We start from the raw sequence: 15,806 nt of genomic DNA, 5'->3' as shown, positions 1-15,806 counted from the left end.
AATCTGCGTTTGAAAGACTTAATGCTCACATACCTCTTTGTTGTTCGAAACAAAAGGATCATCAAGAACAAACTATGGTTGCTCGGTTTCTTACAGGTCTATCATTAGAATTCTCTGTTGCAAAAGTCCAAATGTTGACTGGTTCAGATGTACCTACTCTTGCTGATGCATACAATCGTCTGAGTAGACTTGCAATCTCTCTTCCACAATCTCAGCCTGTGACTTAGTCATGTGCTCTAGTTGTCTCATCTGGTTATGGGTGTGGAAATATTCAGAATATCAGAGGACGAGGTCGTTGACGAGGTATGAGAGGCAGAGAAAAGCTTCAATGTACATTCTGTGGAAAATCTGGACATTTAGAAGATCGTTGCTGGGATAAGCATGGTCGGCCAACCTCTTCTTCATCAAAGTCATATGCTCCTAAAGCAAATGTTACTACTCTCGAGGCAACACATGTACAGGATAATATCTCTGCAAGTGACAATAGTATCACCCTCAGTCGTGCTGAATATGATGAGCTGATAGCTCTTCGTCCTTTGAGTTCCACCCCTCCTGTAACTGGTGTTGCCTATTCAACCGGAAATCATCTTCATCCGACTGACAGTAAGCGGATTATTGATTCTGGTGCATCCAGACATTTGTGTGGAAATTCACTTGTGTTTTCAGATCTAAAGGATATTACTGTTCATCGAAGAGTCTTATTAGCCGATGGGAGTTCCTCCTCGGTTGTTGGTCAGGGAAATATTTTCATATCCTCCTCCTTACAGTTGCAAAATGTGCTTCATACTCCAAACTTTTCTCAAAGTTTACTCTCTGTTAGTTGCCTTACAAAAGAACAAAACTGTAGAGTAATATTTGATCCGATGGGTTGTCATTTTCAGGATTCGCTGACGGGGAAGAAGATTGGTGGAGGCTATGAAGAAAATTGAGTCTACTACCTACATCATCCAGTGGGTAATGTTCATGCTGCAGTGGAACACTCATTCAGTCCTGTTCAGTGGCATCGTCGCCTTGGTTATCCTTCATTGTCAAAGCTTCGTTCGGTCTTTCCTCAAATTCCTTCTACTACATCATTTCAGTGTGAAGCATGTCAGTTGGGCAAGCATCATCGAAGTTCGCTCCCTTCGAGTCAGAGTCAATCTAGTAATACTTCTTCATGTAGATGTATGGGGTCCTAGTAAGATTCCTACTAGGACTGAGTGTCGTTACTATCTTGTTATTGTTGATGATTTCTCTAAGTTGTCATGGGTGTTTTTAATAAAAGAACGATCTGAAGTTCCAAGTATTATCAAATCCTTAATTCTTGAAATAAAAACTCAGTTTGAATCTATTGTCAAGATTGTTCGCACTGATAATGCTCTTGAGTTTAAATCAAAAGGTCTGTTACAATTTTACCAAGATCATGGCATTCAACCCTAAACTTCCTGCACCAATTCATCTCAACAAAATGGGGTGGCTGAGCGAAAACATCAGCACCTGCTTGATGTTGCCCGGACCATTATGATTCAATCTAATGTTCCTGCTTTATACTAGGGTGATGCAATTACCACTGCTTGCTATCTGATCAACCGCATGCCTTCGTGTTCTGTGGGTGATCAAATTCCATTACATATCCTAAAACCTAATGCCCCACTCTTTTCTTTCTCACCAAAAATATTTGGATGTGTTTGTTTTGTACACAAACTTGGCCTTGACCATGATAAATTAGCTGCTCAAGCTACAAAATGCATACTTATAGGTTACCCCAAAAATCAAAAGGGATATCGATGTTATGATTCTATTTCTCGTCGAGAGTATGTCACTGCGGATGTGTCTTTCTTGGAATCCACTTCATATTACTCTAGGTACGGTTCCCCGCTGCAGGTTGATCCAGCTGAGTCTTTTCCATTACCTATACCTCATTTTCCTTTGGAATCTGTGCCCTCATTACTGAACCAAACTTCATCCTCTTCCAGATTTAATAATCCTCCATTGGTATATGTGCGTAGAGCTCCACCTCCGCAAGTGCCTTCATCTTCTTCTTCCCCTGAGGTAAGTTCTACTGACAATAGTGATCTTCATGATGATGATAACAGGCCTATTGCTCTACGCAAGGGGACACGACAATTTACCTTATATCCCATTATCTCATTTTGTCTCCGATGCCAGAATTGGAAATCAGATGAAAACTTTTATTTCAGCCTTATCTGCTGAAACTATTCCTCTGATCTATCAACAAACAGAGCTTGATAACCGCTGGAGGATGGCCATGCAAGAAGAAATGGATACTTTAGTATCTTAGCATACATGGGATCTAGTTGATTCCCCAACAGACGCTGACATTGTTGGATGTAAATGTGTATATACAATAAAGTACAAATCTGATGGTTCTATTGAAAGGTACAAGGCCAGATTAGTAGCAAAAGGGTATACTCAGACATATGATATTGATTTCTTTGAAACTTTTTATCCTGTTGCACGGATGGGTACCATTCGTCTTGTTCTCTCAGTAGCTGTTCAGCATGGTTGGAGCTTGTACCAATTAGATGTGAAAAATGCATTTCTATATGATGATCTATCTGACACCGTTTACATGCAACAACCTCCAGGATTCGAGGTTGAGGGGGAGTGTCAGAAGGTGTGCAGATTGAGAAAGGCGATTTATGGCTTGAAACAAAGTCCTCGTACATGGTTTCAAAAGTTGTTTGAAGTGATGTCACGCTTTGGCTTTAATAGGTCAGCAACAAATCATACACTATTTATCAAGAAAACTAACTCTGGCATAGTTGTTATGGTGGTATATGTGGATGACATCATTCTTACAGGAGATGATGTGAAAGCTATTGAAGCCACAAAGGCTCATCTTCAAAAGCACTTTGTTACAAAAGACCTTGTTTCACTTAGATATTTTCTGGGTATAGAAGTTGCCAGGAGCCGTGAAGGGATGGTTTTGTCTCAACGGAAGTATGTTCTTGACTTATTAAAGGAAACATGAATGTTGGGAGCTAAACCAGCAAATATTCCCATGGACCATAAAGTTCATTTGTTTGAAGAAGGGCCAAAACCGATTGATAGCAAAAGCTATCGCTCCGTAGTAGGGAAGCTACTGTATGTAACTGTGACCAGGCCGAATATTGCTTTAGCAGTAAGCAAAGTTAGCCTGTTTATGGACAAACCAACTGAGGTACACTGAAATGTAGCTATAATGATTCTCAGATATCTAAAATCTTCTCCTGGAAAGGGGTTATTGTTCAGGAAATGTGGAACTCTAGAGATAGTGGCCTATTCTGATGCTGACTATGCAGGATCTGTAGTGGATAGAAAATCTACTACAGGTTCTTGTGTGTTTTTGGGAGATAACTTGATTTCTTGGAGAAGTAAGAAACAAAATCTGGGTTCTAGGTCGAGTGCAGAATCAGAATATCGAGCTATGGCCTAAACAACTGCTGAATTGATGTGGGTTCGTACTTCAGGTGAAGGTTTCCTCTCCTATGACCATGATGTGTGATAACAAGGCTGCAACATATATAGCGAACAATCCTGTCTTTCATGAGAGAACAAAGCACATTGAGGTTGATTGCCACTATGTAAGAGATATGGTTCAAGCTGGTCATATCACTACCAAATATCTAAAGTCAGAAGACCAAGTTGCAGATATGTTTATAAAGCCTCTTGCTAGACCAAATTTCTCAAAATGTTGTGACAAGCTGAGCATGATTGATATCTATGCTCTAGCTTGAGGGGGAGTGTTGAGAATAGGTGGTTTTAAGTTTAAGCCCTCTTAGATTAGAGGTTATTTGAAATTTTAATTTAATAATGGATTTAGATGTAATTTATTCTTTTTGGCCTCTCTCTATTTATCATAGAGAGTAGCTGCCCTAATAGAGTTAACGAGTTTTCTTCTTGTGCAGCCGTCTCTCTCTCTCTCTCTCTCCCTAGGGTTCAGTGCATTTCATCTCTCCTCCAACAATATTAAACATAATATATACATATATATAACTTGGGACCTGGAGCCGGACCCGGGCCGCGCCCCGTTACTGATAAGTGGTTAAAAAAAATTTATTTCGAACTCGGGACGGATCCGAATTCGACCCGGATCCGTAACCCGCTAGGGATAAAGGGGTCGCGGGTAGAGGGTTTCGTTAAGCCCCTCTTCCCATCCCCGCGCTGCTCCCTCTTCCTTCCTCTGGCTGAAAAGGGGAAACCCCTTTAGGGTTTCCCGATTTGAGCCCCCTGACCTCTTTAAAGTCAACGAAGAGGGGAGGGGAGGCTCATCTCCTGCACCTTTCACCCTCTTTCCCCCGATTGCGTCTCCCTCTGTGCAAGCCATCGGCGATGCCCTGCAGCCCCGACGCCAGACACCGATGCCTGCCGACCCTTGCAGGTAGGCATCGACCATCCACCTTTGTCGCCCATCAGTGACCCTCTCACCCTCTGTCCTGCGCAGCTCGACGGAGCCTCGACACCGCGATCGACCATCGCTGTCGGCTCTCCTTTGCCTCTCTTGCCGACACCCTTCCTGCTACCCCGAGTTCACCTCCCTGTCTCCCTGTCCCTCTTGACCCGAGCTCGGCAGCGGAGCAACCGACGTCGACAGCCCGTCGCCGGCCGTCTTCGCAGTTGGCGCAACAAAGCACGCTCGCCTCCACGTCGGTTCTGAGGTACGGATTCTCTTTTTGAATCAAGCGAGAAATCGAACGCCGATTTGATTCTCATACAATATTTAGGGTAAACCCATGATACAGGGATGAGTGTAACTGAGATGCGTATGCTTCGATGGATATATGGAAATACACTAAAAGATAAGATTCAGAATGAGGAAATACGTAAGAAGGTAGGCGTTGCATCCATTGAAAATAAGATGAGTGAGAATCGTTTACGATGGTTTGGGCATATTCGGCGAAGGCCTAATGATGCTCCGGTTAGAAGGATGGAGAAATGGGAAAATCTATTAGCTAAAAGAGGTCGGGGTAGGCCTAAGAAGACTTGGATGGAGATGATAAGAAAGGATATGAATGCTTTGAATCTCACCGAGGACATGACATTGGATAGAAATGATTGGAGGAGAAGGATTCATGTGGAGGACCCAAAATGATTTTCTTTTTGGTTCATATCGCCGACCCCAATTGTTTGGGATGAAGGCGTTGTTGTTGTTGTTGCATGATACAGGGATTAATCTATATGTTCATCCTAGAGTACATGGATAAGGAATCCATGAATCCCTTTTTTTTTCATGGGTGTATATTTGTTGTAGGCTTGTAGCATATTTTATGTGTAGCAGTGATGGATGGCTTCATGCTTGATCTTCCCTTTTGGATTCGACCACATCATGGCAATTGTTTAATGCGGAAAACTGTTGCACTGGAACCTACTGTCACATAATTTTGTATATAATGCAACATCTCTTGTGGTAGTTATATTCATATCAGCTCTTCACTTTGGTCAGCAAATGTGATAGTCTGAATTTGAGCTGGGAGAAAATTACGAAATCCTTTCTAATAAAAATTTAACAACGTTTTGTGGGATCTTTCAGTTTTTTATAACTTGTTTATGGGAAAGTGTTTAGCTCGACAATGTTCAATGGTGGATTCTTAATTACTTGACTGTTGGAAAATCCTCTGTTTCCATTCAATGGAGGGCTTAGCACAACTTGAAGCACTATGTGAAAAGCTGTGAAATTCGCAGGATTCAGCTGAAAGGGCTCATGCCGAGAGTGCATTAAAGTGCCTTTCAGTGAATACTGATTACATCTCTCAATGCCAATACATTCTAGACAATGCAGTTTCTTCTTATGTGCTTGTTTTGGCAAGTTCAAGCTTCTTAAAGCAAGTGTCAGAGCACAGTCTCTCTTTGCAGCTGTGATTTGACCTCAGTAATGTTTTATTCATGTATATCCTTTAGTTGTGCTTAAAGTTATTATTACCTTTTAGGTGATTTATAATACGTGCTGCTTGTTGTCTGCGATTACTTGTAGATTGCCATCCAAATTTTGTCTTTCTTACTTGCTAGTACAATGTGGATGTCTTGATTTCAGCAGATGCCATGTTGGTTCCTAACGTTGATAAGTAGAGTGTTGGTACTCAAAGTTGAACTATCCTGTGCAAGACAAGTTTTTCTCTTGTGTTGATCATGTAACATTGTCTTGGGGTTCAGCTTTAACTTGAACCCATCATGATTTTTAGCCTGTCATGTTAACCTCACTGACAATATTTGTATAATTCTTTAGTGTATATAATATGTTAGGATTTTGTCTGTTCTATTTTTTTTTCATAATTGTGCTGTCTCGATTTACTTCAAGGAAACTACTTGATCAGCTACCTGGCCACCAGAGGACCTGAGTTGCAACCTTTTGTTACTGCCTCTCTGATTCAACTGATTTGAACCATTTAATTAATGCACTATCACTGCATCCCTAGAAGTTTCATTGAATTATAAAATACTTTCAAAGAATTAACAATACGTGTAGTACATATTAACCTGGCATGGACAACTAACAATATCTTTGACTTCTGAGGTGGATTAAACATGTACTGAAGTCATAGTTTGCTTTGAGTAGTGAGATGACTCATTCTCATATCATCCACTTTTGTCACATCTATGAGAATTAATCATCTGTCTTTGGTCCATTGTGTTTGCTTAACTGAAGATCAATATGTTACATCCGTAGGAAACATGTTGGTACATTTCAGAAGTTTTGGTTCCCTGAGAAGGTGTTAGTCGGCATGTTGGGTGTGGGCAGTAATCCACGACCTCCTTGACCATTTCTTACCTGTCCTCGTCCTCCTCTAAAACTACCACGTCCCCTTCCTGGCACCATTCCTGTAACTAACACATCCTGACTTCTGGAATTCATAGTCATCTCTTCACTTCTAATGGTAACTTCATATTGTAGTAGCTTTGCACGAAGATCTTCAAAATTGGGCAATGAAGGGAGGCATAGAAGGGAAGTGACCGGCATGTGATAGTCCGACCAAAGACCATTCAGTGCTTGATGAACTTTGTCCTTATCAGGGATCTCACAACCTACCATTGCCAGTTGATCTATGATAGTCTTGATTTTGTTCACGTACTATGTAACTGATAAATTTTCTTTCTTCAAAAGTTGAAACTCTCTCTTTAAATGCAAAATCCTGGCCTTTTAAATCTGTGAGTAAGTCTGCACCAATATCTGCCACAACTCCATAGCTGAACATTCATCTGGAATGGCAACTAATACCTCTTGGGAAAGAGTAGAGGTAATGTATGCCACAACCGCCTGATCTTTTCTCCTCCATGCTGTGAATTCTGGATTACGAACCAATTTGTTGGAAACCTTCCCTTTATCATCTCTCTCCGCTTGCAAGACGTGGTGCATGGACAGATCCATCAAGATATCCAGGGAGATCCAAACTCCTAATAAAAGGCAATATATGCCTCTTCCAAGTCAAGTAATTCGAGTTGGTGAGTTTTCCGGAAATAAGTTGCCCAAGGAAACTCGATGGGAGAGAAGGAGAATCCATGAAGAAAATAAGAATAAATGATGTTGAAGAAAAGAACAAGAAATAGATCAACAAGACAGTCCAATAAGTTAGAGAAACAGTCGGCCCAACAATCTGAGTTCACCACTCTTTTTTTTATTTTTATTTTTTAGGCCTGACTCACTGCTTCTCTAATACCTTTAGTGGGCTGCACAATCTGTATTGGTCAGAGTCTGATCAGACTTTTCGCAGACTCCAAATATATAAAGTCAAATCTGACAAAAATTGGGTATGCAGATGTGAACCCCAATAAAGTTTGTAAGATGAGTATTCTGAGGTGAATAGTCAGATCTGATGCTAATGCAAGACAGGGATTGGTGCAAGACAGGAATATTTCTGCTGCACTAATCAGATCTGAAATCAACGATGAAGATGGGTAAAAAAATTTGTTTTCGGCAATAAGAAGAGAAACAGATCTGGAACGAAAATCAGATCTGAAACCCAAAGATTGAATCGAAATAGAAACGAAAATCAGATATGAAATCCAAAGATGGAATCGAAATAAATAAATAAAAAAATCAGAAGTTTGATTTTGAAATTAAAGATCGATGATTATGTCAAGGATGACGTTGGAAGAACAATATGGAGAAGGAGAAAACAGAGAGGAAAGATAAGGAAAATAGAAGACAAAAATTTTGTTTTTATTAACCTGGAATAGAAGACGAATCTCTCGAGATATTCTTGGAATCTGTTTCACGCCCTTGAGCATATGAGACTCTAACCTGGAACAACAAAGGTTAGATTCAATCCTGCTCTGATACCATATGAGAATATACGTACCAGGGTTTTGTCAATGAAGAAGAGGGAGAAGGTGCGTTGAGCAAGGGGCAGCAGCTGCTGAAAAACAATCCACGCACACTTTGTCGTGCACTATATTTCCATATTATATATGTTACAATATGGATCGGGTATGTCGGACCCGGATCGGGTCTGACAGACCCATTAATGACAGCAATGATCAAACAACGTAAACAACGTACAATCTCAGTACACTTTTCTTTCATCCTCCATTTTTACAATAATGAGAAAGAGAGAGATAAAAAAAGGAAGGTAACAAGAATTTTGTTGAGGAGATCTCTGATGGTGCACTTCCCAATGCAACGATCCCACAAACCGATGCTTCACCAATGTCACGATCCTCCTCTTGGCCATTCCTAATGAATAACAACCCAAGAGCACCACAACTCTAATACCATGTAATGAAATAAAAACAAAAGCAAACAAGTGCCTCTTATGGGCTTACAAGAACACAACCAACCCAAGAAGAACACTAATTGATCAATCCACACCACCCACCCAAGGTTCAAGAATAACATGAATGCTTTTGTATTACACAAATGCTCAAGAAAGCATTAGAATTTACAAGGGCTTAAAGCCCTATTTATAACAAGCAAGAGAGATAGGGAGAAGCACAACTAGCGGTTGGGAGCAGCTCCAGCTAGTTGGATTTGTCCCAATCGATTGTACCAAAAGTACAAAAATACAAAAAACAAAAAATAACAATTATACAGTCAGCCGCTAATGGGCTGACTTCTATTACAAGGTAAAATGATCGAAATACCCCTGATGGGTATTTCGGTTTATATATATATATATATATATATATATATATATATATATATATATATATATTAGTAGCACATCTTAACAAATGCTCCGCCAAGAATGTCTTTAGCATGTTCCAGGATTCATGTTGGAGAGCGAATCATGGGATTTTAAGTTGGTGTGTGTGTGTGTGTGTGTGTGTGTGTGTGTGTGTGTGTTCATATCCAATGAAAGTTCCTTTGGTTGGGATTGACATTTCTATTGGCTCAAGAAATTGAATCTCATTTTTCATTTAGGATCTGGTGTTATCATATTAAAGTGTTCTTGCATTCCTCTGTGCTCTTAAGTGTTCAAGTGACAAACATGATAAATTATAGATGCTTTGTATACAACATGTGTATTAAATTATAGCAGATAAAGCGGACAAAGATTGTTGTTGTTGTTATAACTTTGTGGGAACCAGGCGTCACCTGGGCAAGGTTACAGCTATTGCTTAACCACACCTGATACTTTTAATAGCCTCACTGCACATCTTGTTTGGGCCTTTATTTTGCATCCTGGTTTGGGACCTACGCCTTTTTTTTTCTGCATCTAATAGACCTATGCTAACAAGTAAACCATGTCCAGATGAAGTAAAATCGAAATGATTCAAAATTTGGTTCAAAATTTTACAAGAAGATAAAAGAAATTAAGATCCATCATCTTCCATGAAGTAAAAGGTTTTGGTTTTGAAGGTTAAGAACTGCTGTAGAAATCTTCAGGACCTCTACTGGGATATGAACTGAGTGTTCATTTCATGTTTTGTTATTTATATCAATGTAAGGTCTGTTGACCCATTTCTTACTTGGAAAAGATGATAAGAATAGAATGATTGCTTGTGGATTAAATGTGCTTTAGTTCAGGTAAATACTCGAAAATAGTTGTTTTCTAAAACAACTACGTGAAATTACAAAAATACCCCTATCGGGTATTGATGTAATATATATATATATATATATATATATATATATATATATATATATATATATATATATATATATATATATATATATATATATATATATATATATATATATATATATATATATATATATATATATATGAGGTACGTTTTAATACCCCCCTCAAACTTTACGGGAAAATGACGGAAAGTTTGCCAAGAAGAAACATGAAGCGAGGAGCCGGAAGAGCTTTAGTAAAGAAGTCCGCCAACTGATATTCTGAAGTGACATACGGTAGAGCAATTGTTCCTCGTAAGTATTCGTCACGAACATAGTGGCAATCCATTTCGATATGTTTTGTATGCTCATGGAAGGTATGCTTGCTTGCAATATAGATGACACTTTTGTTATCGCAACATAATTTTGAGGCTTCGGTAATATCAACCCCCATGTATTTAATCAGACTACGAAGCCATACAAGTTCTATTGTTGTGATTGTTGTGGTTGCTATAGCCCGATACTCAGCTTCAGTGGATGATAGTGAAACTTTCTGCTGCTTCTTGCATCGCTAGACAATCAAAGAGTCCCCTAAAAAGACACAAAAACCAGTAGTTGAGACTCGATCATTAGGATTACCTCCCCAATCTGCATCAATATAACCAAGGAGATTTAAGGAAGAAGAAGAGGATAGAAATAACCCTTTATTGATGGTATTCTGAATGTAACGGATGATCCAGAGAACATCACTCATATGCACAGTTGTAGGAGCATGTTGAAATTGGCTAACTGAATGAACCACATGGGTGATATCTGGTCTGGTGATGGTTAAATAGGTAAGAGACCCAATGAGTTGTCTGTAGGGTGTGGGGTCTTCCAGAAGAACCCCATCCTCCAACCGTAATTTGGCATTAATAACCTCGGGAGTCTACTTTTTTGTCATCAGAAAACCCAGACTTAGAATAGATATCTGCAGCAAGCTTCATCTGTGACAAAATATATCCTCGAGAAGAGTATGCAACTTCAATTTCAAGAAAATATCTAAGAAAACCTAAATTAGATATATCAAATTTATTTTTTAACATAGTTTTAACATCAATAATACTATTTTGATCATTCCCAGTGATAATCATATCATCAACATAAAGTAACAATATTACGATACTAGTACCTGCATTTTTAACAAAAAGAGCAGTGTCAGTATAGCAAGAGTGAAATCCTAACTTTATCATTATATCACTGAAACGATCATACCAAGCCTTAGGAGCTTGTTTAAGACCATACAAGGCCTTTAGAAGCCGAAGTGTTTGACCTTGCTTAATATTAATTCCGGGTGGCGGATCCATGTAAACTTCTTCACTTAAACTCCCATTTAAAAAGGCATTTTTTACGTCAAGTTGACAAATAAGCCATTTTTTGGTTGATGCGACAACTATTAAGGTCCTGACACTGGTCATTCGAGCTACGGGATCGAATGTTTCTTCATAATCAATGCCATATTCTTGGGAGTATCCCTTAGCGACTAATCTAGCTTTATATCATTCCAAAGAGCCATCGCTTTTAGTTTTAACTTTGAAGACCCAACGACACCCAATAGGTTATTTGTGTGGGGGTAAATTAACTATTTCTCAAGTATTAGCCTTTTTTAATGCATTTAGTTCAACTTGCATTGCTTCAACCCAGCGTAGTATAGATTTAGCTTGATTATAGTGAGCGGGTTCAAAATAAGAATGTAGGGTTATTAAACATGCCCGATAGTTGAGTGTTAAGGAATCATTGGATACAAACCTATTTGGGGGTATTGATATTCTAGAAGAATGTCTAACTTGTGGTTCCTCAGTAGATTCAGAAATTTGAGAGTATTTTTCGAGGGCACTAATAGGGTTTTCCTGATTTCTTCTTGAGTAAACATTCATATTTGTATCACTATCATTTGAGGGTATTATATCAAGATGGGACGCCTCACATGTATCTTCTATGTTTTCAACGAAATCTTCTTGTATGTCATCAATAAGATCATATAAAAATATGTAATCAATTTCATTTGTTTCTTCTATTTTATCAAAACCATTCTCTTCTTCTAGAAAAGTTACATCTTTTGAAATATATAGTTTATCATTCATAAAATCATAACATCTATACCCTTTTTTATTTTTACCATATCCTAGAAAAACACATTCGATTGCTTTTGAAGACAACTTATCCCTTTTATGTAATAGGACAAAGCATTTGCAACCAAAAATACGAAGACGATTGAAATCGGGTGAAAGTTTAAAGAGCTTTTCATAGGGAGAAGCATTTTTTAATTTAGAAGAGGGCATTCTATTGATTAGATAAGTTGCGGTTAGAACGGCTTCGGCCCAAAACTTCTTTGGAATATTCATAGAAACAAGTAATGTTCTAGCGGTTTCTATAATGTGCCTAAGTTTCCTTTCCGCTAGGCCATTTTGTTGAGGGGTCCTAGGACATGACTTTTGATGGCAAATTCCATTTTGGGTTAAATAGTTTTGAAATTCGTTAGATAAATATTCACCACCGGAATCAGATCTCAAAATAGATATGTTATTTTGGAATTGATTTTGAATTTTTCTATGAAAATCTTTAAAGAAGGTAAATACTTCCGATTTATGACTAAGAAAATAAATCCAAACATACCGAGTAAAGTCATCAATAAAAGTAACATAATACGAATAACCCCCTTTAGACATAACCGGCGAAGGCCCCCAAACATCCGAATGCACCAATTCAAAAGGTCTTGATGAAAGAAAAGTTCTAGTTGAAAATGGAATAGACTTCATTATTCCAAAAATGCAATCTTTGCAATTAATTTCTTTTTCCTTACAAAATTTATTTCCAAAAGGAAAGATATACATTTTGGAATAACTTGGATGACCAAGTCTTTTATGCCAAGTTTCCATGTTTTCTTCTTGGACATAAGAACAAAAATAATTTGTAGGGAGATCGAGATGGTCTATATAATAGAGGTCTCCCTTTCTATGGCCTTGCCCAATCCGCTTCCCGGACTGGAGATCCTGCACAAAGAAACCATTAGATGAGAAAAATATTTCACATCCATGGTCGGCAATTTGGGAGACCGAAAAAAGGTTTAAATTTAGTTTGGGAACAACTCTTACTTTTGGAACACAAATTTTTTGAGAATCTTTAAAAGCGCCAATACTTGAAATTTTCAAAAAGGTTCCATCGGCCGTAGAGACACAAGAGTCCTTTGAATTGGTGCAAACATCAATAAGTGCATTTTCATGGAGGGTCATATGAAAAGAGGCTTCAGAGTCAAGGATCCAAGAATACGTATCGGGTGATGATGTAGAAGCAATAGCCGCACCCGATGTGGAGGAAGAAGCTTTTAGAATTTGTTGGAGAGCCATAGATATTTGCCCAAGAGTTTCCTTGAGGTCATTGTTTTTGCCTTCATCTTCTTTGGTGGTAGTTTCTTCAAGAGAGGCCACCTTAGGCTTGAAAGTTCCATTAAGCTTTGGGCAAGCGGGTTTAATGTGACCCGGCTCATAGCAATGATGACAAACAATCATTTTTCTTCCTCCATTGTAGTTTCCTTGTTTCCCAAAATGAGGAGGTTTATAGGTTCTTACATTGTTACCCGATTTTGATACGACAAATACTTCATCAACATGTTTACTCATGCAAGCCTTGTCTCCTCTTGAGTGATTTCGGCAATAGCATCCTCAATAGGAGGAAAAATAGATCTATGGAGAAGTGAGGATCTTACTTGCTCAAATTCGGGACGTAGCCCAAAAAGAAATTGAAACAATCGTTCTTGTTCCATTTGTTTTTGTCTTAAATCAATATCTTCCATAGAAACCCATTTTGGCTCTAAAAGAGCCAATTCATCCCATAGTGGGTTTAGGGCACTATAATAGTCTTGAATGCTAGAATCACCTTGTTTGGTGGTTCTAATCTTTTCTTGCAAGAAATATGCTCTTGCAAGATCCTTTTGGGTATACATACCCTTCATAAAGGACCAAGCCTCATTGGCTCTACGAAATTTAGCTATATTAGCACATACCTTAAGCTCAACATTGTTCATAAACCACGCAAGGATTTTTGAGTGATTGCTTTCCCAATCTTCCACTTCTTTTTGATGATTTTCAATGGCCTTGAGGCGAGCATCTCCTTCAAGAGCCTTTTCTTGACCTCCTTCGTTCTTCGTGAGCATAAGCTTAGGTTCCGGAACGGTATCCATGACAAAACCCCAAAGTTTCTTTCCTTTGAGATTATTTTCCATTGCTGATGCCCACATCATGTAATTCTTTCCATTGAGCTTGAAGAATAGGTCAATCTTTGCCTCCATGATGTTTCCAAGAAGTGAGAAGATATCCACAAAATATGAAATACACGAACCACACCTTTCCTTCAAGAATCGAGTGGCTCTGATACCATGTAATGAGATATTGCGGAAATATAAAGAGTGCTTATAAGCACTTACAACAATGAATCAAGGCGACAATATCACAAGTCCACTAAGGGACAATACAAGCACAAGCCTTTAAGAAGACAACAATATAAAAAGCCTCTTATTGAAAAGAGAGAGAGCCCACAAGAATGAAAAATATACAAGGGGTTCACCCCTATTTATACAAGAGGGAGAGGAGAGAAAGGAAGGCCAAAGGCCTCAAAAGGAGAGCCCAAAAGGGGGCTCCCATGGAGTCGTTGGGAGCCCCCAACGGTCACATTTGTGACCGTTGGGGGCTCCAACGACTCTATGGTTGGAGCCCCTTTTGGCCCTTAAAAAATACAAAAAAGAAATGTAAAAAATAAAAAGGAAAATTACATTTTAACAAAACTCAAAAATAGTTGTTTTCTAAAACAACTATATGAAATTACAAAAATACCCCTATCGGGTATTGATGTAATATATATATATATATATATATATGAGGTACATTTTAACAAATACCACTCATCTTAGCTAATCAGATTTACCCTAGTAGGTCCAGACCCTGATGCTACGGGGTTGATATCAGGTTGGATTAAGAACCAACCCATTGACAGCCTACTTGTGTGGAACTAACATCCCCACTTGTGGGGATATGCTTTGTCATTTTCTATGCAATAGCTCATTAATGATTGTTGATATTCTTCTATATATGTGCCTCTTGAATAAAATGGGTTCACTTATTCTAATAACCTTTATCATAGGATATTAGGAGTCTAGGTATGTGTAGTGAAAAAGTTCTAACTATAGAAAGCATAAAAAATAGTGCATTCTCTTACTTTGACCTTTTCTGAAGCTAGGTTGTTAGGAGTGTTGGTCAATGGTCTGCTGGAACAAGTCAAACTGAAGAAAGCATTCACAATGCTTATTGCACGCTTATTGAGAAAGCTGAACACTTCATATACATTGAGGTAATTACTGTATGAAAACCCACATTAGGAAAGAAATTGGTGGATTATGTGCATTTTTTCCTTCATTACATGCACCTGTTTCTACATCCTTTTGTTAATATGTTCAGTGGTCTGTGCTTATATAGCATTTGAGTAGCTGTCAAGTTATTTTTATAGTTAGTCAGCGTAGTGACCAATGAAATAGTAATCTGATTGTTGATGTATTATTTGTCTATAAACTTTTGTAGAATTATTGGAAAGCATAGCACTTTGACTGTAAACATGAGTTGAAATTATGAAAAGTTTTGTATCTTGTCAGAGGGAAACAATTATGACATATATCAGTTTTAACTTTGTTGGATATTGATCTTATGAAGAGTGGTTAGAGTCTCGCTATCCAAACCAAGGAGTCTCAGCTTAAAATTCTTTAGCCGCTGTCCTCAGATATCAAAAAACAAAAAGTCAC

General features: G+C 38.4%; 1 protein-coding gene across 1 annotated transcript in view; it reads left to right on the top strand.

Annotated features, from left to right (window-relative positions):
* The window catches only part of LOC149833647 (phospholipase D zeta 1-like), a 155,388-nt gene that overhangs the window by 86,158 nt on the left and 53,424 nt on the right, over positions 1–15,806 (top strand). Inside the window, exon 14 of the mRNA XM_090009189.1 lies at positions 15,251–15,361. Coding sequence (XP_089865315.1) covers positions 15,251–15,361 — 111 coding nt within the window. The remainder of the gene's footprint in view (positions 1–15,250; positions 15,362–15,806) is intronic.

This window comes from Nuphar pumila, chromosome 6 (genome assembly GCF_984573655.1).
Source record: "Nuphar pumila chromosome 6, dmNupPumi1.hap1.1, whole genome shotgun sequence".
Lineage (NCBI taxonomy): Eukaryota > Viridiplantae > Streptophyta > Magnoliopsida > Nymphaeales > Nymphaeaceae > Nuphar > Nuphar pumila.
Note: the sequence above shows the minus strand (reverse complement) of the source record. Positions and strands in the feature narration are given on the sequence as shown.